We start from the raw sequence: 23,345 nt of genomic DNA on the forward strand, positions 1-23,345 counted from the left end.
ACACTACTAGGCCGCAACAATATAAGGCTGTGACCCCAAACACTGAGTGGTGTCCCCAAAGTACTGAGGGTGCGGTGGCACCAATAACCCCTGGTGTCCGTTCAAGCAATCCCACACAAATGTGAGGTAGCGCTACCCCCTGTGAATGTTGGTACACTTTGGGTACCTGCCTGGGTACTCCATTACCCAGGTGCAGTGTGTAGAGGTATGTTGGAGTAGGTCCCATGCAGCAGGGCCTCTGACAACAATTCCCCTCTCTCCTTCCTTCGCGCCTCTGTCAGGACTGACTCGCATGCTCTCCGTACGCGGAGGATATCCTGTCCTTCTCATCATCGCCAGAATCCCATTGGCGGGGACAGTCCATGTGGCAGTCCCTCCCCCTGAGGATTCTGGGACATGTAGTCCTGCTGTTGTAGATCAATGAATCTTAGGAAACTTAGAGCACTACAGGCATACCCCGGTTTAAGGACACTCACTTTAAGTACACTCGCGAGTAAGTACATATCGCTCAATAGGCAAACGGCAGCTCACTCATGCGCCTGTCATCACGTCCTGAACAGCAATACCGGCTCCCTACCTGTACGGAAGCTGTGCGCAAGCGAGGAGACTATAGAGCCTGTTACACATGCGTTATTTACATCAGTTATGTACAGTACATATATGATGATTGCAGTACAGTACATGCATCAATAAGTGGAAAAAAGGTAGTGCTTCACTTTAAGTACATTTTCGCTTTACATACATGCTCCGGTCCCATTGCGTACGTTAATGCGGGGTATGCCTGTACTTACACCAGTATTGAGAAGACAATTGCAAGAGAGTGTATCCCATAGATAACAAATTATTTAATGGATCATAGAGCAAACGGCTACATAACGGAGCCCGGTGGCCCCCACTCCCAAGATGGCCGTCATACTCCCGATATTGCGCATGCGCGCCGTGCAGAAAAAGGCCGCCCCCACACTCCCAATCGTGCGGCACTCTGGCCGGACCACCCAACAGTTTCCCCCTCACCAGAGGTAAGGAGGGGGACTCTGCTACATTTACCTGTATTATTCCTTACCTGCTGCAAAGACAGCAGCATTACAAGGATTACAAGTCTCCTGGCTGCAAACTACAAAAATACTGTATCAATGAAGAAAATCCCACTGGTTTCATTAAGAACGTTTTCCCATGATAACTCTGGTGCTTTTTTGCCCCAGTTTTGATCCGGTGTACTGTAATTTCAGTGCTGGAATGGCCTACAGTACGTGCATTGCTTCTCCTTCAGTGAGGCTAAAAATACACTGCACTGTGTAGCATGGATTCAATGAAGAATTACTCGAGCAAAAGTAAGGAAAGCATTGGCACTACTGTCACAAATGACAATATGATGAATTTGTACGGTAAACATCAAATTCAGGTTTATGTGAACAGTTTACTGTACTACTGAATTAAGTTGCTTTTCAGATATGGGTTGTCCAGGGTGTTTGATAAGTAGTGCGCTGTATTGTGTTTGCACTGATACACAGAGAAGGGTGCTAGATAAAAAGAGCATACGCCAGTTTTCCACTGTGCCTTTTCTGATTTTGTAACATATATGGTCCAGTGTAAAATTAGATTATTTATCAATTACTGTTATTATATTTTATTCCAGAGATTAGGTCACATGTCAGAGGCTTACAGCCCTAAGGCATTAAAAAAAAGACTCCAAATGGACACTTTATTATACACAAATGTATTATATTCAAAAACAGAGGTCTTTTTTTTATCACTATACTCATTCATACAGTACATTACACATGTTACATTTAGGTTGTGCTTATCACAACAAGATTGCTTGTATGTTTGGGTATCATTGGTATAAACTTTTCTGAAAGTGTGATTTATTCATTATTGGATGTTGCTAGTGATAATAATTGTAAAATCAATGGCTGTACTGCACTGAGCATATTCTAAGGAATTTCTTGAACGAGCAATCTATTCGTAAAATTACAGGTAGGCGAGTAAATTCAGTGGAACTTCATGGGGAAACTAGCATCAGCAATTGGTTGGCAGATTTTGCACAATTTAGTAAAATATATTGATATATTTCAACTTTTGCAAGCACATACAACAGACTTCCTTCTGATACAATGATTTCTGAGTGCCACATACAGTACACAGCTCTTATTGAAGTTGGCAAGCTGTTTCTTACTTCCTACTAAACATTAGTATAACATTTCAGTTATATAATATTGGACCCAGCAGAAAAAATATGAAATTACGTGAGTATAAATCTGTTTAAATTTGTCAATCCCTAATATGTTTTTTTTTTTTAGCATTATCAGAATCCCCCAATTTCCTATAATGAAATGCTATGAATGATAAGTGGAGTTTTACCATAGAAAACTGCCTGTTGTGGCATTAGCACATATACTCCTATACAATCAGACGTAGCCCTTCTTACTTTACTCGTGACTGCGGTATTCAGGGGAGCGAGGGCATACCGTGACTTTAGGGAAAGCCAGCAATTGCTGCAACTGCTACATGGTCCGTCAATAAACCGATTTTTTCCAGTGGAGCTCTGGAAATAGTCGGGCTATAAATGTGATGTCCACAACATACTCAGTCACGCAATGTGCTATATCTCATGTGCTACATGTAATTTCTCTCTAAGGGCCTCATGCAGAGAGCAGCGTTATCGGGGGAAGTGCCATTTTTTGGCAAAATCTGCCTTTAGAAAGGCAGGTAATGGCGAGTTTTGAAACAACCGCCATTTTTTTTTTATTTGAAAATTTCGCCGCGCGGCTGGCGAGAACCTACATCTCGCCAGCTTTAAAAATTTCCAAATTCAGAAACGCGCGAACGCCATCTAGCGGCTGTTCGCGCCAATAACATGGCGCGATTTTCTTCAATTTTCTCCGCCAACTAAAGTTGGCAAGAAGCAGGAGCTCGCCGGCTATAGGGAAAAAAATAAAAAAGCGCGATTTTTTTTTTCCCTTTCAGCAGCGCGCATCTCCTCATTTACAATTCTCCACATGCAGTAATGGTATAAATAGCGGATTTCGCCCATTTCTGCATATGGAGAATAAAACTCTCCATTAAACCAACTTTTTATTCCCCTCGCCAATTTTAAAAAGCGCTGCTCTCTGCATAGGCCCCTAACTCCTCATGCTGAAACCTCCTAAATCCCAAGTTGGCACACATAGGACAATATTATATTGGTACATTGGTTCCTTGATACTGCATATTGACCCAAAGAGTCACTAAAAAAAACAATAATGATGCTCTGTGAGTCAGTTCTGCTGCATTATTGACTTGATACAAACACACGCAACATCTTACGGGTAATATAAATGATAACATTGTTCTGAAAAGTAAACACCTGTTTTACCATGCTCTTTAGTAGTTGTGGTATTTATTTCACGCTAACATGACTAGGCTTACTATTACACAGCTGCCCATACATGTTATGTTAAATTACGGCATTGTAGGAGCCATTGGCAAGCTTGCCAGACTTTAGTTAAATAATCACGTTGCTTAAATAATCTCTGCCGACTATAGACATGTATAGTATATAAATAACAAATATGGGGTGCAAACACAAGCAAACAAATAGTGAAAAATATGTGAAAGGGAATGGCTTGCACTAAACAGAAGGGGAAAGTCTGGAAACTGGAATGGATTCTCTTGAAATAGAGGGAAAATAAAATAAGTGTGATACTGTTAGATATAATTGTATTTAGAATGAATAATACAATGATATTTAACAGTATCACACTATTGTTTTCTTTCCCCTCTATTCCAAGAGAATCCATTCCAGTTTCCAGACTTCCACCTACTGTTTAGTGCAAGGCATTCTCTTTCACATATTTCTCACTATTTGTTTGGTTGTGTTTGCGCCCCATGTTTGTTCTTTCTGTATATTTTACAGACACAGGGGCTGTCTTATTGGGTGCTGCACCACTACCCCCCACTTTTTCACATTTTTTTACACAAAATATTTGTATATTAATTAATATGCGCTTAATATAATTCCTTTATACATGTATGTATAGTACATGCCTGCCTGTACTATAAACTGAAGCTGGGTGCATACAAGAAAGGAACTATACTCATACAAATAGTAATAAATACTTATCAGAAATCCAGGTGCTGGCAGATAGACAGGGAACACCGGCCAGTCAGTGGGATATACAAAAAGATAGAATCCGCCGCACACTCAAAATGAAAAGCTTGAGAAAAGACCTTGTGGTCAGAAACGTACGTCGCTCTGCTAGAGTTTCTGTGATTGCCTGATGTATATCGTGGATTAAACAACTTTTCATTTTGAGTGTGCTGCAGATTCTATCTTATATATATATATATATATATATATATATATATATATATATATATATATATATATATATATATATATATATATATATATATATATATATATATCATGTTGCCATTACATTTTAATTATTAAGAAAACAAGTCGAGTTGTTGAGTCCTGATACATTTTATTACATTAGAGTTGATATTACACTACAGTAGTTCATTATAGGCATTCAAACTCAGTTTTTTTCTATGTTGTAAGACTTAGCTGAAATTGGAAGAAAAGACATGTGGTGTTCATACATGGTGTGCAAAAGAACACGTATAAAGCACATGTTGGAAAAATGAAAGCTATTGAAAAATGCAGATAAGTCTACCTTTACCCGTATAAATAATCATGCTACTTATTGTATTAATGTATCAAAACATTAAGGTATTAAAAAATAAAATTAGGTCAAGTTATTATACAAAATCTAAATGGAGAGACATGATTTTATATAGTCACTCTTTGGTAAAAAAAAAAATATGTGCAAAGTTGTGTCAATTGTTCTAGACTTTGGTTCATTTTTTAAACTTGATATATACTTAGATTGTAAGCTCTCTGGGACAGGAATTTCCTTTCCTATTGTCTGATTCTGTTCGCTGCACTTATTGTATTACAATTCCTTATACTGTATTGCCTCCCTTGCAAAGTGCTGAGTACAGCTTTGGGTGCTGTATAAATAAATATATACATACATATATACTTTGAGTTTGCCCCAAGCGCACAGTATCAATGAATGAACACACACAGTACTTTAGCCAAAATGAATGAAACCAAGAACATAATGATCATCACACCCATGCATTGCAACATTGTAATCCATAAGCATTAACACTACCTGTGCATCTCCAGGTTCAGGCGTCTTTCTGTCCCGCTTAATAAGGCTCAGCACATTCCACAACCTGTGCCAAAGTAATGTGGCTAAAATGCAGAGGTGTTCTGCAATCCAGAAAACTCTGCCCTTAAATGGTAGATCCATTTTATTTCTAAAGTAAAAGTAAAAGTTTAAAAAAAAAAAGTATTTGGTCTCTTGTTATATGAAAAGCTGTATTCCAACACGTTACCCAGCCCAGCAATAACTAGCATGCTGCAGAAGGCATGGTAACGGGGCAGGTTGTATCCAGTAACAGAGATCAACAAATTCAATGTGCCTAAAAGGGTATAATATGACAACTAGATGACAAGCGTGAAGCAGATGCAAGGGGTAAGGAGAAAAGATGAGTGAAGCAAGACTTAAGAGATATTTACTCTGACACTCTAGCACTTGTCGACTGTGCAGGAACTCAGAGCACCATCAGCAGTAGCAGTATGTGCATGGCTCATGTTGCCAATCAATAGCGCAGGCTGTGCTTTCTCCTTTCCCATGTAAACGCTGGAGGGCATACAGTATCCTGAGGGGGTAGTAAATCTCCAAAGCTATGGCTGTATTCCCCCCCGAAGAAAGCAAATGTTTGTATAGAGGCAAAGCCGTCAATAAATATCTGTCATTTTCTGAAGTCTGTTTCGCGGGGCATTAAAGGGCTTGCACGTGTTAGCCACTATGAGCTCGCCTCTCTTTCTATAATATCCAATGTGTCTCTCCTGCTGTATGTATTCTAAGGGTCATATCTCGGTCAGAATTATAATGAACTCCTTTATTTATAGCAGCTGAGTAGACCAGAAGCCTTTGTTTCAAAGCATGTGACTGGTGCACACTATTACGTAGAAGGTTTTATGTAACCTGGTAGCTATAACATATATAACATATATAACTAGGGTCATGTTCCTGGTATGATGAGTAGCCTCATGGAAAATACTTCTAATAGATTCTCAGATTTACAATATTTCATATCTATCCACATAGCTTTTTATAACCTACTGTAGGTAGATTACATCGCACAGATTGTTTCGGCACCTTACAGATCTAGTTGATTTTTTATTTTTTTCAAAGCAGGTTAACTTTAAAAAAAAAAGATGTATTACACTGAGTGAGTTTTATTATTGTGCATAATTTATTTATTTATTTATAAAATGTTTTACCAGGAAGTAATACGTTGAGAGTTACCTCTCGTTTTCAAGTATGTCCTGGGCATAGAGTTAAGAAAAATAATACAAGGTTACAAATTCAGTTAGTTATAATAATAAAGCAGTAATTATTATTATTATTTTTATATTTTTCAGCAGTGTATTTATTGATAGGATTTGTAGGATACGAAGAAAGAAAAAGGGAGGGGGAATGGGGAACAAGTATACACTACACAATACATCCCGTAACATAAATGAAAGCATCAAATCTAGTAACCTGAGTGAAGGAAGAAGAGGGAAAGAAAGAACGGGGGGAGGGAGGAAGAAAGGAAGGAATGGGTGGCACCCTCCCATGTGGTTCGACACATACCAAATGGCAGCAAACATAACGGGTTGATTCAAAACTCTGCCGTGAGAAATATCACAGCAAGGCTAGGTGAGGATCTAGCCCAGCACTACCATCCATGGCTATACAAGGCCCCAGGGAAAATGTATGGGACTTCTTTCGCAAAAAAGTGGTCATTCTTTCCATAGTTAGCCCATACTCTACACTTCATGCTATTCAGATCTGGAATTGATTGTTTGTGCCAGCAAGCGGCTATACAACAGCTACTTGTCAGTAGACCATGCAACATTAATTTGAGAAAATGTTTAGGTACAACAGTGGGGAAGGGGGGGGGGGGGGAGGGGCTACCCATTAAGGCCAACCTGGGGTCTGGATATACTGCAGGTTCAACCAGGGAATTAATGAGTGAGAATCTGCCTCCATTATAGGAGCCAAAATTGGGCATGACTACCAAATATGAGAGCGAGAACTGTTTTGACCGCATTCACGAAAGCAGGGAGGGGGAATGGAGGCGTTATTCAGATGCAGAAGAAGAGAAGTAAGGTGCCATCTTGTAACGCTTGCGCAAGCCCACAAACTAGTCTAGACCCCGGTACTGAGGTGGGAAGGACAGTGCCATGCACCCACAGCAGCGGAGGCATGCCTAGAAGGCGGATTGTTCACGTAGCCGAGTCTGGGCAGGAGAGAGAGGGTTAATCCAATATACTTGCCGGGGTCCTGGGTTATAGAGAGCTGTGTAGTTAAAGTTCATAAGCCAAAGGTCTGGAGTGGAGAAGACAGCGTAGTAGGAGTCCGTGAGCCTGGGTCGTGGGGAGGCCAGGACAGGTGCAGGAGGACAAGAGGCTCATTAGGGCTTGATGCGCAGCTGGGGTTTGTTGCGCGACATCACGCGTGAGCGCCGCGCGTGGAGGAGGCACGGTGCGTCCGAGGGGGCGGAGCCAAGTTCCGTGATGAGTTGTAAAAGGAGCGGGTGCTCTGTAATGGAAGCGGGGTTGCGCGCACCAAAGTGAAGGGGAGTGGAGGCAGCGGCAGCTGCGGTACTTTGGGTAAGAGAGGAGGGAACACGCCGCAAGGTTCCCCGATTCCTCACAGTACTCCCCTCCTTCTTGAAGATCGGACTCTGGATGATCCAAGAATGGTTTGTCTGGGTACCTGGCGTGGAACCATTTGAGTAGGCCGGGAGCATGAATCTGGTCGTGTGGTATCCAGGAGCGTTCCTCAGGGCTGAAGCCCTTCCAATGCACAATCTGGAACTTTGTCTAAGCGGTTTTAAGAGGGAAACCTGGAATACCGGCAGTAGTTTCATTGAAGGATGTAGTTCCAGGCGGAACGACACAGGATTGACTTGCTTGTCTTCCACTTATCCATCTCTCTTATACGTACAGTATGAGATTGTAAGCTCCACGGAGGTCGAGTTTAGAGAAAATGGTAGCACCTTGCAGACGGTCGAATAATTCCAAAATGATAGGTAACAGGTAGCGATTTTTCAAAGTGATCTTGTTAAGGCCACTGTAATCGATGCAGGGGTGGAGAGAGCCATCCTTCTTCTTCACAAAGAAGAAACCAGCCCCAGCAGGAGAGGTGGAGTTTCTTAGGCTGGGGCCATAAAAGGGGAAGCAGGGCTGGACCGCGCTGACGCTGAGGCTCACCTGCTGAAATCTGCGCGATTTCATGCCCATGCAGGCGAGCCAGCGGGTGCGATCAGAGGCGGAGGAGACTGAGGGAGGTGGGGCAGTGATGTCGCTGGGCCAATCGCCCACGACGCACCGACGTCAATGTCATGGCGCCGATGTCACAGCGCCATGATGTTGACGCTGCTCCGCGCTGATTGGTTGTTTTCAGCCGACAGCACTCTAAAAAACAGCTTGGCTGCCGGCTGAAAAATCCAGCGCCTCAGCACGCCTGCGGACGCTCACGTGAGCCCTCTCTCAAGGCATCCTCATTGAGGATGCAGGGGCTCAGCGCGGAGCGTCCGCACGGCTCAGCGCGGCCTGTCCTTCTATGGACTCGGCCTTATAAAGCCTTTCTTTAAATTCTCCTGAATGTACTCAGACATGGCCTTAGACTCAGGAACAGATAAGGGAAAGGATCTGACTTTGGGGAGAACGGCACCTGGGAGAAAATCAACAGGGCAGTCAAAGGGACGGTGATGGGGAAGGATCTCAGATCGGACCTTATCAAAGACATCAAAGAATCCAGCATAGACATCAGAGAGAGTTCCTTTGAGAGATTCAGCAGTCTTTAAACCAGCAAGGGAGAGAGTAGTGGTGGCACAGGGACCTTTCGTGGCTGGAGTCCATTGTATGGGTTGTTTGTCTGTCCAATCTATCAGAGGGTTGTGTAATTGTAGCCAAGGGAGGCCCAGGATTACCTGCACAAACGGAGAATGAATGACATCCAGAGATATTTCCTCCTTATGACCATCCTTCATAGAGAGATTGAGGGTAGAGGCCTCTAAGAAGATAAAGGCGGGTTGGAGCGGGCGACCATTGATAGCCTCGAGTCCGATGGGAACCGACTTCCTTACCAAAGGAATCCCATGCTTGGCTGCGAATTCCTGATTCACGAAGTTTCCCTCAGACCCGGAATCAATGAATGCGAAGGCAGCAACATGGAAGTCCGTACCATCAAGGAAAATAGGCATAAGAATTTTCTTCAGTAGTCCTTTCTTAGGAGAGGGGAGAGAAGAAATGGTACCCAAGGAGATCCCCTCATACCTCATTGGGTGTTAGCGTTTCCCGGACGTGTCAGGCAACGATGAGCCAAATGTCCAGGCAAGCCACAGTAGAGACACAGTCCTTCATCTCTTCGACGTTGTTTCTCCATGGAGGATAACTGCTGACTGCCTAACTGCATAGGTTCCGAAGGTTCTGGAACAGGAGCGTAGGAAGAAGAGAGAGCAGGAAAGGAAGACATAGGCGGAAGGGAGCGTGTACGATGGCGTTCATTGAATCTCTCCTGGAGTCGTTGATCCACCCTTATACATGCAGAGATGAGATCCTCGAGGGCGGTAGGTCTTTCGCAGGTGGCCAATTCATCCTTCAAAGAACTGGAAAGACCCTGCCAGAAAGCTGCATACAAGGCCTCATTGTTCCAACCTGTTTCCACAGCTATGGTCCAAAATTCTAGAGCGTATCTCGCGACCGTTCTGTGACCCTGAGTGATAAGAAAAAGAGATGAGGCAGCAGTGACCTTACGGCCTGGGGTGTCAAAGACCTGTTGGAATTCTTTCTTGAAACTATCAAAGTTCTGTGTAAGCTCAGGTCTTAATTCCCAGATGGGGGAAGCCCACGCCAGAGTGTTACCGGTCAGCAGAGAAATAATATAGGCTACTTTCGATCTATCTGAAGAAAAGCGAGAAGGGGTTCATTCAAACTGGATATCGCATTGATTAAGAAAACCTCTGCATCCAAGAGGTTCACCTGCATATCTGTTAGGCGTAGGAAGCCGTGGTTCCAGAGGTATAGTTCCCTCTGTGGGAGAAGCAGTTAAGGTTGCTGGTCTGATAAGCCTGGACTGAGACTGTAGAAGCGAGACCTGGGATAACTTCTGGGTTAAATCGGGGACTTGTTTATTCAGATACTGGAAATGCTCAGAGATTGCGGCCAAGGCTTGGCCCACCTCAGGGGGTCTATGTTTGATGGGCTGAGCATACTGTAACGCTTGCGCGAGCTCACAAACTAGACCAGACCCCAGTACTAAGGTGGAAAGGGGGCGTGCCTAGAAGGCGAATTGTTCACATAGCCGGGTCTGGGCAGGAGAGAGAGAGGGTTAATCCAATATACTTGCCGGGTCCTGGGTGATAGAGAGCTGCATAGTTAAAGTCTGTAAGCCTAAGGTCTGGAGTGGAGAAGACAGAGTAGTAGGAGTCCGTGAGCCTGGGTCGTGGAGTGGAGAGGTAGACGTAGTAGAGGCAAGCCGGGTTTGGTACACGAAGGGTCAAACTGTGGAGAGACTAGGACAAGGCAAAGCAAGGCTAGACACAACAGAGGATCCGCACAAGGCTACACTTAGTTATGATCAGCAATGCATCTGAGCACTGGCAGGATATTTAAGCAACAGGAAGCCAATGGCAAAGAAGGCGGAGTGGGGGCGCGGCCCCAGCGGAGGCTAGGATAGGTTCAGGGGACAAGAGTCTCATTAGGGCTTGACGCGCAGCTGGGGATATTTGCCCGACGTCACGCGTGCACGAGGCGTGGCGTGTCCGAGGGGGCGGAGCCAAGTTCCGTGATGAGTTGTAAAAGGAGCGGGAAGGGGAGCGGAGGCAGCGGCAGCTGCAGTACTTTTGGTAAGAGAGGAGGGAACACGCCGCAAGGGACGTGTTCCCCAATTCCTCACACATCTAAACCGCTGCTTATATGCATTTTCTTTTATGACCGGTCATATAGAGTTGTGGCCGCAGCTTCACATATGTTGGACCACTCATCTATTTCTAGAGAGTCGCCTAACTCTGCCTTCCACTTCAGCATGAACAGACAGACATTTGATATTGAAGTCAACATTTAGAAGTATGAGTGATATATTACCAAATGCCCCAAAGTGGAAGTAAAAATGTAAGAGATGTGTGTACAGTAAACTCCTTTTTGGAGAAGGATGGGAAAATACCAGAGGATATCACTTTTCTGTCACAAAAGATAAAGGGATGTTTACATTGTGGTACTTGTACTATGTGCAGATTTATTCAACCAGACCTCTTGTTTCACTAATGTATTCAAGACACAAACATTTTCTATTAATTCTTTTGTTAATTGTTGATCAAAATATGTAGTTTATTAAGTCAATTGCAAGTGTGGTATGAAATATATAGGACATACTATACGCTGATTTGAACGACAAATGTATGAGCGGATGGATACATGAAGTTGATAAGAAAAACTGTACGCTCCAGCAGCACGAGTAGGGGATAAACATATAGGGGTTAAAACCTTTTTATCATTTACAGTGATTGAGCCAGTGAAGATAGGCCCCAGAGGGGGAGACAGATTAAAATGACTATTATAGAGGGAAGCTTATTGTACAACAGTCATTGGAACCAAGAGAGCTTTGAATAGGGAAATAAATTTACAAAGTCTTTTGTGAGTGGAGTGTTATTTGTAACAGCCTCTTTTAAGAAGTGTTTATATTTTTGTTCAATTTGGAAATTTGTATTAAGTTTTTTTGTATTGCAATATTTTTTAGGCATGATTCCAGGATTGGTTGATGCCTATCACATGGGGTAAATTAGGGGTATATAAGTGTAGCGCACTTTCCCCTACCCCCTGGGAGATAAGGCATCTACGATGTGTGTGGTGCTTTACTTGACACTCGCAAGAGACCTGAATATCCGCCACGGGGAGCCTGATTCGTTATGTAACAGCGCCTCCACCTGCGCGGGATCCCAACTATGCGGGATAGCCCCATGCAGGACCATATATGTACAACACACACACTGCTGCAACAGAACAATGTAGCTTTACCATAAACATATATGAAATGCCAAACAATGATAACAATAATACTACTGGTTACAGCTAATCCTCCAGCCACGCAGGGCAGGGACCCACTACCATGTAACCCACACCATGTCCACAGTATCTGATGGGGCCCTCGGGCACCCAACCACCCAGATGTCCACGAGGATATAACCCCTTCCACCCCAATGTGTGTGACCTCGTGGCCCACTATATAAAGTGTAAGAACAGTTGGTGCACTTTCTGTATAGGTACCTGCCGGGTGCTCCAGCACCCGGGCGCGCCAATGGGAAGACAAAATGGATCCGCCGATCCAGCGATGTCATCTGCGACGAGTCTGCCTCCGCGTTGGGTGGTATCCCGTTGGTGTGTCCCACACGAAGATAGTCTCTAGTCTTGACAGGATGGTCTGGTCCCAGACCACGAGTATCAGGGCTGCGCAGCGTTGCAGCTGTGTCCCTGAACGATCAAACAGCTAATGGGGCAGGGTCCCTACCTAAGGGCCTGTCCCTGTAGCAGCCACAATCTTGAGATGTGATTTGGGGCCTAGCTGGGGCCTAGGGGGTCTCTGGCCTAGTGCAGAGGGTCACAGACCTCTGCACACATACACCCTCCCATATCTGTGTCCCAGCTCCAACTAACTAGCGTGGGCTCTGTCTAATGGCTATATCCTTTCAGCAGGGAAACCTAGAGCCCTATTGGCTATCTGGCTGCATGTGAGTCTCAGCCCCTGGGGCTGCTGGGAGTTGTAGTCCCTTGTGGAGTCTTCTCTATGGTCGGCCGCGTGCGTCTAGCAGACTGCGCACGCGCAACTTTGTAATGGCTGCCGCAGTACCTACTGCGCATGCACGAACCTGTGCAAGATTGCGGCGCCCTGTAGAGTGGCTATAATAAAGAAATACGTATATTTTTTTATCCCTGACTTGGAGTTTTTCTGGGTCTCTCTGATGCTATGAGTTAACAATGGTTAGCTCTGAACACTCTAGCACAGGGCTGGCCAACTCCAGTAGTCAAGGGCCACCAATAGGTTTTAAGGATCTACCTACCTGGCCTGTTGGTGGCTCTTGAGAATTGGAGTTGGCCACCTCTGCTCGAGCACATTTAAGGATTTTCCTGTAGCACCCTTCACCCAGTGTCTTTTTTTTTAACATTTGGTAGTTGATAAATCGTGGAAATTAGCCCTTTCTCAAGATACCTGGAGTTAAAAATATTCTCAAAGTGAGTTGTGGTTGCAGGGGAGGAAGCTCAGTGTATTGACATAACGCTTTTTTTTTTTAACTCTGGGAATACGAAGAGCTCTGAGGGAGGAAGACCTTTTGTCTTTAAATCAGCAAAGTTTTTAATATGATCTCCTGAGATCAAATTCCTAACTCTGCTGATACCTCCTTTTTTCCAAGCTACAAAACTTTAGTCTTCCAACCCCGGAATAAATTTGGGATTACAGAAGAGTAGAATCATACCGGAATTGCTGGAGGAAAGATTGAATTTAGATTTTAGGTGATCACATAGTGAGAGTGAGTGTCTTTATCTAGAGCACATGCATCATTCTTGATTTCACCCCCCCCCCCCACACCCCCACCAACCCCTTGAATTCCTTTTGCCACTCTACAAGAGTATTTGGCCTACTTGGGAAGCCTGTAGGTAACTCTGTAGATAATAGCTAATCAGCCCATCATAGTAGGTTTCTGAAGAAGCACTTTTGACTCTAGGCCTTTAATCTCCCCAAATAAATTGAGAGATACAAATGTGTAATTCCTTCAAATCTCTGTGATGTGAAGCATGCAGATAAGATACAATCATCTGGGCAAATGGTTCATCTTGACTGAGGCTATAATGTTTATCCAAGAAATGCACTATTTCCCCCACACTTCTAGAACTCTCTTCAGCTCGTTCTTCAATTCCACAGAGATCAACTTGTAGAGAGATTGGAATGTTTTAGTGAGATTGATTTTAAGATAGGGAATCAAATCTGTATGATTTCCCTCCCTGAATGCCTGAAACATTGAAGTTCAACCAAATTGATGCTGCAAAATCTTCAATAGACAGAGCAAATAGGAGAAGAGAGAGAGGAGACCCCCTGCCTTTGTACCATTAGCAATATGTATCTGGTCAGAGATAAGCCTTGAGCATTTGACCTGGGCACATGGAGTATGATAAAGAACCTAGTCTAAGACATTTCCCAGAGAAACCCATACATGTTGATACAGTAAATAGGTATTCAGAATCAGGACCATTAAAAACTTTTCCTGGGTCATTGAAAAACAGCATATAGGGGACCTTAGCGAGTTACTGTAGCTTTGTGGATGAGATCCACAGTCTTCCGAACATTGTCTGGGGCTTGCCTGGACGGGATAAAGCTAACCTAATCATGCTGTACAGAAAATGGCATAAGCACATTCAGACAATTGGCCAGGATCTTAGCATAGAGCTTAATGTACATGTTAATTAGGACAATTGGGTGATAACTGGCACAATTGGTAGGATCTTTACCTTTCTTCAGGAGCAGCACAATGTTGGCTGTGGCCATAGCTTTAGGAACTAAGGCCCCATCCAAGAATTTATTAAATAAAGCTGTAAGGTGAGGAATCGGGACACTGGCAAATTTTTAGTAGGTGTTGGAGAAGCCACCAGGGCTTGGGGACTTTGAATTTTTTAATTCTTTAATAGCCACGACTACCTCTTTGCAAGAAATAAGTTCATTAAGTTTTGATCTTTGGTCTGGATTTAACTCAGGAAGTTGTAAGGAACTTAAGTAACTTCGGGAGTACAATTTTGATTAAGCATGTTTTGTGGGATCAACTTTTTTCCCCACTGTACTGATTTTGATAGAATGTATGAAATTGATTTGTGATCTGAATGGGATGATGCGTCGAGGAACCATCAACCAATCGTATAGCATGGATATTAAAAGTGTTTCTATGTTTTCTGGCTAGCATGGAATGGGCTTTGTTGTCTCTTTCATAGAACTTTTGGGAAGTCCAGTTCCTCAACACACTTCAGTCTGGATTTATTCCTGTGAGAGGCAATCTTAATAAATCAGCCTCTGATAAAAGCTTTATGTGCTTCCAAAATGGTCAAATAGGTAAGGTACTGTGTGCAGTTGAAATCAAAGAAGACTCTAAGTACATCCTCCAGCTGGAACAACACATCTGGACCGCATAATAGAGATTAATTCAAATGCAACAACCTAGCAGTACATGGGGGGCTAGGTTAGGGATCACAATGTCCATCATTGCATGATCTGACCAGCTGGTGCTAGAGATGCCCATCTGCAATTTCTGATATGTATGTATCCACAAGGAAGAAATCAATGCGTGAATATGAGTTATGTGGAGCTGAAAAAAAAGAATAGTCTCTGGCCGAGGTATCGAGGCTTCTCTAAATAGCCACCAGCTGTAGTACCTTAATATAAGAGTACTTTAGACTCTTTTGGGGTATATAGATTTGACGTGTTACCACAGGAGCAAGATCTATACGGTTTTTTATTTATGACCAAATTAAAGTCACCCTGTACTATGAGGAGGCCTTAGTAATATCCATAAATTATGAGAAAATATTTTCATTAAAAGGGCATCTGGAGGAGTTTGGAGTACAGACTTTGACCAACATGACCTGCAACTCCAAGTATGCCAACCAAACAAATATATCTGCCATACTTATCCGTCCTGGCAAGATCAGGCTTGAAAGAAATGGTCGTATTAATGAAAATCGGCATTTCAAATATTCTAACTGAAATGGAAGAGAGATATCCGTGTGGGAATAGTTTATGGAAGAATGTGGGAAATAAACATTCACTGAAAAGAGTTTCCTGGAAGAATATTATGTCAGCTACCTCCCTCTTGTAGTTAGTAAAGGCTAGTTTATGTTTGCCGGTATATTAAAACCATTTCACATTGTGAGAGTTTTCTTTTTTTAATGAAGACATCTAGATATCATTTAGAGCTCACACTCAGGCCACCGAAGGACCAGCATAATGACATACAGCAGTCTATCATATAAGAGGACTACGAGCTGCAGTGGTAGGGAATACAAAAAATTGGGAGTAAATAGTTGAGAAGAAAGTGACATGAAAAAAAAAAGGAAGTACCTGTTAGCATGACAACCATCAAAACAGGTATGGTACCAAGAAAAATAGGTGGCACAAAAACGCAACACCATCGCACCTTGGGTGTTGCAAGCAGGTTATTTGACTAATACAGTTTAAAACGAGAACCAATCATTATTCAATAAGTAAGGTACTCTAAAGAGGCCGCTAGTAATCGATCGGCAACCATGTACAACTGTAGGAGAGAGCAGCACAACTCTCCCGCCAACAGAGTGGCCCTCTCGAACGACCACCCAAGCAGTAAAAATAAGATCATTATAAGAAATCTTTTCCATTTTAATATTGAGTTAGCTAGAAACACTTGCTGCAGATGGGGAGAAGGTACTTAAAGCATGGTGCACAAATGTAACATTAACATCGGGGAGGGAAGCATGTTCATCTTTTATGTCCTACCAGATGAGAACACCAGCGAGCTGACTTAAAAAGCTTTAGGTTCAATTATATATATAACATGACCTGATCCAAAATGTTTTAGGCTTGATGTTAATGATAAGACTGAGAGGAAGAGGGGACCTGCCATATATATTAGCAGATAACTTAGATGAGTTTGCCAAGCAGAGACAACACCAGCTCTGCTAAAAATATAGGTGTTAACTGAGCGTATAATTTCTATACTGCGTGTATGGCATTTGAGACATCCCCAAATATATTAGTTGGCCCAGCAACAAATGTCACAGGGATCTGAGACATTCTTGAAACAGCAGGGCATAGGCCAGAGGTTGTGTCAAGGAATGTATCCCATTATAGTAGTGGGTAAGACTACCTTTCTTCAAAGCTAAGTAGAGGTTGTAGCTGACCCAGAGTACCTACCCGCCAATACCCTAACAGGAGGGACCGGACGGGAGGGAAACAAAGATATATAGACTTGTTTTGTAACTGAAACAGCCTGTGTAAGGATGATATGAATAATGACAGAACGGTGGATAATATCAACAATTACATTGAAGGCCCAACTGGAACCCATCAAAACATAGATATTAACTAGGAAATCCAGCATTGATAGCTTGCACTGAAATTTAACTAGTGATGACTCAATAGAAAAGTTGTGGCTAAATGTTAGACATTATGCTTAAACTTAATAATGAGCACAAGACAGTTTAGCAGGCTGGTCCGTATCCTGCATTGTTCTGGATTTCTTCCATAGCACATGGAAGTTGGTGTATATGTACGTATATGTGCATTTTTTAATCTTTTTTATACTGCTATTTTTTTCCATTTTTGGATGAATATAAAGATTTTTGGGAAACTGGTGCACCCATCCTCTTTTCCTTTATCAATATAGTTCAGTTTAGTAAGCCTTGACCAGGCCAAAATGCAAACTAGATAATCCTACCAGACAAGGTAAGGAGCAGCATCCAACATCCACCAGTGAGCGGATCTCAGCCATCGGGACGCAATTTACCATAAAGGAGCCTCAGGCTCCGGATATTTGCAGTGTTAGGTTGGGGCGGATCTCCACAGTGGTGAACCTCATCTGGAGCCCACCCTGGACCACGAGAAGACCTTCTTTGTTGAGCCCGAGGTTTCCCCCAGAGATCCAGCAGCTGCTCTCGATCAAATGCTCTTTCGCTCCAGAAATCGATGGAATCTGAAGCATTATTGCTGAAGATCTACTGGTCCTCCCTCAATGCGATAAGACGAAAAGGGAATCCCCAACTTATCTTGCACATTATTATCACACAGGACCTTAAGGTTCCTGCACCTCTGCAATGTCATTGGGGAGAGGTTGGAGAAAAGTTAGATCCGGCTAGTTCGATCACCAAATGGTTTCTGTCCGCTGACATGATTGGTCTCCTTAGCATCAAAATAGTTGAGGAGTAGGAAGATATCCCTTGGGATGTTTGAGTTGAGTATCATTGGAGAAGCCGCAGTCCGGGCATGTCAGGGCATAGCATGAGGAACAAATGCGGTAAGTATTCAGCTAGATAACTGTTTCAGACACCCCACATACATAAAGTGTCTGTGGTGGGGTGAAAACAAGTGCAAATTAACTACCAGTATAAAATAAGTGAATAATTAAATAAGTAATATTTTCAAAAGTGAAGGTGATGCAGCTCCTAGAAAAGACAAGATTTCCACTTGTGTCAAGAAAAAACGGAGTGAAAATACAAGAGCGCAAAAACAGGTATATATTCCACTTACATAAAGTAAGTGAGAAAACAGGCTCAGTCAGGGGAAAGCATTTCTGATCCACAAAATATCTGTATATCTGTATCACTTTAATCGTGAGCATCTTCAGAGATTATCCCTCAGAGCCTCTGAACATTGTTTGTTTGTGAGTTGCATTTTACTTACTCCAAATACATTACTTTCTTTTTTCCTTTATCTTTCCTATTGAGGAAAGTATACAGGTACACAGAAATGTTGTAGATCTGATGTGCTTTTCCCTGACTGAGCCTGTTTTCTCACTTACATAAAGTAAGTGGAATATATACATGTTTATTTACACAATTTCACTTTTTTAATGGTTATTTTTTGAGATGTGAAGTGTGTTTTTGTGCTCTTGTAATTTCTCTCCACTATATATATATATATATATATATATATATATATATATATATATATATATTGTCACAGCAGCTGGCACACACTTAGACTGTAAAGAATCCAGATGCTAGTCCCATAGAAAATAATAGAGGCAATTACCAGATTGTAGTCCAGCAAGGAGAGACAGCACACAGGGGATAAACTTCAAAAAGATGTATTGAAGAAATAGACACTCCAAAACCAACGTTTCGGTTCAGCAAACGGAACCTTCCTCAGGGTTGTATATATATATATATATATATATATATATATATACAGTGTTCGACAAACCTATACATTTGCTCGCCCCGGGCGAGTGGATTTAACCCCCGGGCGAGTAAATATTGGGCCAAGCAGCACACGTTTGGTACTAGGTGGCGAGTAGATTTTTTTGTGTGGCGAGTAGATTTTTTGGTGATTTGTCAACCACTGTATACATATATATATATATATATATATACATATATATATATATATATATATATATATATATATATATATACATACATTGTTTCTATGGGACCTGTCCCTCTTGATTTTCCTCAATTCACTGAGCTTAGTTTTCATGCATATTAGCTCCTGGACGAAGTCTTCCTGCGTTGTGGACACTTCAACCATTTGATTCTCCAGATTATTGGTCCTCTTTTGAACATAGGGGTCCAGGTCACCCCTAAAGTCCATGACTGCTTCCTAGACCTCTGCTGAAAAGCATTCTTGAGGTTGGTATATAGGTTATCCATGACCCACTTGGTGCATAGCTGGATGGCTGTGTCTAACTCAGAGTCTCTGTGACCATGTGGAGTGGGGAGCACCACCTTGGTAGGACCTCACGGTTTCCTACCTGTGACGGGACGGGGTAACTAGGCTACATAATAAAGGCCAAGCCCATTTTGGTTCCCCTGCTCCATGTATAAGGGTCCAAGAGAGTTAGCTCTTGGGCCCAGTAACATTGTATTATTGATTTGTACTGTATGTATAAAAAACAATTTTTTGTGTTTTTCCCTTTCTGGGCATGTCATCAAGCAGGGATTGCTAGGGTATGCGTTTCAAGGGTTTTTTAGCGGAGGAACCGTTGTCGAATGTGCCTAGGAGGTTGGGGTCCAGAGTTAACGGTTCCACAATAAATGTGTCCGGGAATCATGCTTGAATCATGCGGGAATCATACATTGTCCGGCAATACTTCCACTTGAAAACGCAACCACGACTCACCACTATGCTGCCCTGCTTCAGCATATCTCGGAAAGGAGAATGAGGCAAAGGGATCACTATGTCAGCCCAAATGTGAGATAAGGAATCTCTCTCCTGTTTCTCAAATCAGGCTTTTCTCAGAGGCATAATCAACCAGGTGGAGTCTGGTTGATTGCCTGTGGATTTAGAGGCAGTTTCTCTCAACAGTGATAAGTCCCGGTTACATACCTCCCCTGTTTATGGAAGCTCGGGCTTAACACGGCCAAAGCCCATACTTCCACTCTCACTAGATATATCCTTGCGGCTCGAATGAGAGTGGATGGAGAACGAGAACCCTCAATCCCACTGGGATGGAAGCCCTTCCTCCAGGTTATTAGTGTCTCCTCCAGAAGGTGCTTGAGATTGTAACGAGCGCTCACCACAAACAGGACGGGACCACGAGGCTGAGGTGGGTATAGTGATATACACTGACCTACAACCGTGTCACTGCGTCCAGAGTGCAGAATGAAGGTCGTGTAGCTGTCAGGGTAGGAGAGGTCAGGATAGTCGTGATACTCACCGTGGTATAGGATTGGAGAAGTCGGATGGTCGTTGTGCATAGCCAGGGTCCAGGAGTAGAGAAGGTGAGAGTCCAAATACAAGCTGAAGTCAGTGGTCAAAGAAGGCAGCGGTCCGTGTACAAGCTGAAGGTAACAGAAATCAAGGCAGAATGCAAGAGCAAAAGCAGGGAAGCAGGATGCTTGAGGCAAGCACTTCGAAACATAAACAGAAGTTTATGCTCAGCCAATTTGCCTCAGGGCTGGCTGAGCATATAAGGAGCAGGGAGTCAATGGGAAGGCTTGCAGGCAATGAGTCATGAATAATTACAGATAGGTTGTCCAGTGATAGGCAGGGGTGGAGTGCACCGCTGGTGTGGAGTAATTGATGTTGTTAACCCCTCGCATGTCCCTGGGGATGCAGCGCTGGCGGGGAGTGTGAACAGGAGCACCCTCTGTTGCATCACGGGATGCGGTGCGGGGGCGGTCCCGGTAGTAGGAATGTGGCGCTCACGCGAGAAGGATCACCTGCGATGTCATGGGGCGGGGCCTAAGACCAATCCGTGAGGTGTCCCCCCGACTGACAGCACGACTCCTGTGCAGAACCACAGAGTGAGGTGTATCACCCATCCCATCACGGGATGCATCACGGGGGCAGGGCTGAGTGTCACGGTAGACCAAGCTCATAAGACTTTTAATTACCGGGTTCATTGATTGAGAAAAGCAGAGAGATAAAAATAAATTGCGTTTATTCACATAACGAACGTACACAACTATGTTACACAAATTACAGGAAAAAGACACACTTGCTTTGGAAACTGGGGTAACAAAACAAATCTTTTCTAGTTGCAAACACACAGCAAAATAATTGCCGGCCACTTTTCCTTCCTGTGGCCTCTTGCTGTTGAATTCTGGTCACTTAGCCTCTGAGAAATTTAGGCGATTTACTCAGAGCTGGAAATCCTCAAATGGGACTGAATCTCAGGTGAATCACACAAGATGGAACTGATGGAACTCATGAAAAACTTAGATGGATCTGATGGAACTGATGAATCTAACTCTCTGACTGACTGGATGACTTTTTAAAAACCGCCAAAAGTACATCCTGTCAGTCTGCAGCGAATCACTGCATGGGAATTTTATCCCTGGCCAATGGGCATGCTCCGCCAGTACCAAAGGTAGCCTGGCAGAAGCTTCAGAACAGTGACTGACCATGTGCAACAAAACTGTCATCTTCCCCCCACTGCAGTTTTAAGGATAATGCTGCACTCCCCCCCAAAAAAGGAAGAATTATCAATAAATACCGGTGCTTCTGGTTCAGGAATCTCTGTTAGGCACTCCCAATATCATATGAAAGGAAAAAACCTGAGCACTGCGGATTTCTGCTTAGAAAATGTATTCAGCCAATGATCTGACGTTTCGACCACAAAGGGCCTTTCTCAAAGGTAAATTCCCCCCACTGGCCACTTGCCACTTAGCATATGCCATCCTGTTTTCTTCCTGAATGCCGCTCAGTCTAGCTAGGCCAAAGGGATCCTTTTGAGCTAAGGATATTGGGGCTTCAATGAGCATGGAAGGGCTAACAAATTATTTGGTCTTTCCTGCTAACAAGAGGTTAACACCTTCGAATCCTGCTAAGCATTTCAAAGCCCAGGCTTACACACCCTACGTGTCAACATAAGGTTGAACATCTCTTGGACAAATACACATTATATGATTTCCCCCCTGAACCCTAATTTAATAAAACAAACTTCCTCTATACCAGGCAACCCTGTGCCTCATATTACCTTTTCCTGGATTATGCTGAAGCAGGACATCCTAGGGGTAAGTTGCAAGAACGTTTTCAGGATGGGGGTCTGCCTAAAGAACTGGGCTTCCATGTATCCGAGAATCTCACTTGATTCCCAGATACATTTCTGGGGTAACTCATAACTTGGGAACCACGTTACCTAACCAAGATCTGTAACAACTTTCTCCGGCAAACCCACCCTGAAACTTACCTCCTGAAAATCTCCCGGTGCCAGCACCTCTGGATAGTGGAAAGCAGAAAAATGTCAGTTGTCTCATATTTTGCACACAGTCACAGTGATGCATACACAATGCTCGGGCCCAAGAGCTGACACTCTAGGACCCCAAAACACGGGTCAGGGGTAACCAAGTGGGCTTGACCTTTATTATAAGCCTGGTTAACCCTTTCCTCGCCACACTGAGGTCCAATCCTCACAGAGTTCAGCACTCCTCAGTCGCTCGAGGACGACTTTTTCCAAGTACAGTCTTTCTTCAGACCACTTGGTCATGAGTTTTCCCCTGCATCGGGCGATCCTTTCTTTGTAGGCAGACTGTATGGCGACAGTCGACGAGTGTTTCCACAAATAGCTTTCTTTTACCATCTTTTCCATGGACTCCAATTTAGCACTAAATGTCCATTCCTTGTAACCCTTGATCAGGTCATGCAAAGCCTCTGTCAGCTTACTTTTAAATTCTTGATCATGCTTGATTCTCGGATACATGTAGGCACATTGTCCCGGTAATACTTCCACTTGAAAACGCAACCACGACTCACCACTAGGCTGCCCTGCTTCAGCATATCTCCGTTTGTGGGTGCCCAGCCATACATAAGGTTGCGGGGACTCTGAGAGTCCAAACTGAGTCAAAGGGAAAGTGTGTGGGGAAATAAGGCAGACAGAAATAAAGAGACATTTTTCCCTTTTCTGTTCCCTGTACCCTAGAGACTCCAAACTTTGGGAGTCTAAGACTTAGGTGGGGTTTTTGGGGTGAAACGCAAGTCATTTTGATTACAGGTCTGGGTACAAATTTCCCCGGCTTACTCACACTATTTTCAGGTACCAGGGTGAGTTGCACT

The 23,345-nt window shown here is 43.4% G+C and overlaps 1 protein-coding gene across 2 annotated transcripts in view; it reads right to left on the reverse strand.

The window, feature by feature from the left end:
* MYLK4 (myosin light chain kinase family member 4) overlaps nucleotides 1–23,345 on the reverse strand; it is a 159,728-nt gene that overhangs the window by 88,377 nt on the left and 48,006 nt on the right. Inside the window, exon 1 of one of the 2 annotated variants that reach the window (XM_075585826.1) lies at nucleotides 5,166–5,437. The exons of the other annotated variant lie outside the window; for it this stretch is intronic. Coding sequence (XP_075441941.1) covers nucleotides 5,166–5,306 — 141 coding nt within the window. The 5' untranslated portion in view covers nucleotides 5,307–5,437. Of the gene's footprint in view, nucleotides 1–5,165; nucleotides 5,438–23,345 lie in introns of those variants that run through there. 2 annotated transcript variants of the gene reach the window in all.

The sequence above is a fragment of the Ascaphus truei genome, chromosome 2, assembly GCF_040206685.1.
Source record: "Ascaphus truei isolate aAscTru1 chromosome 2, aAscTru1.hap1, whole genome shotgun sequence".
Classification (NCBI taxonomy): Eukaryota; Metazoa; Chordata; class Amphibia; order Anura; family Ascaphidae; genus Ascaphus; species Ascaphus truei.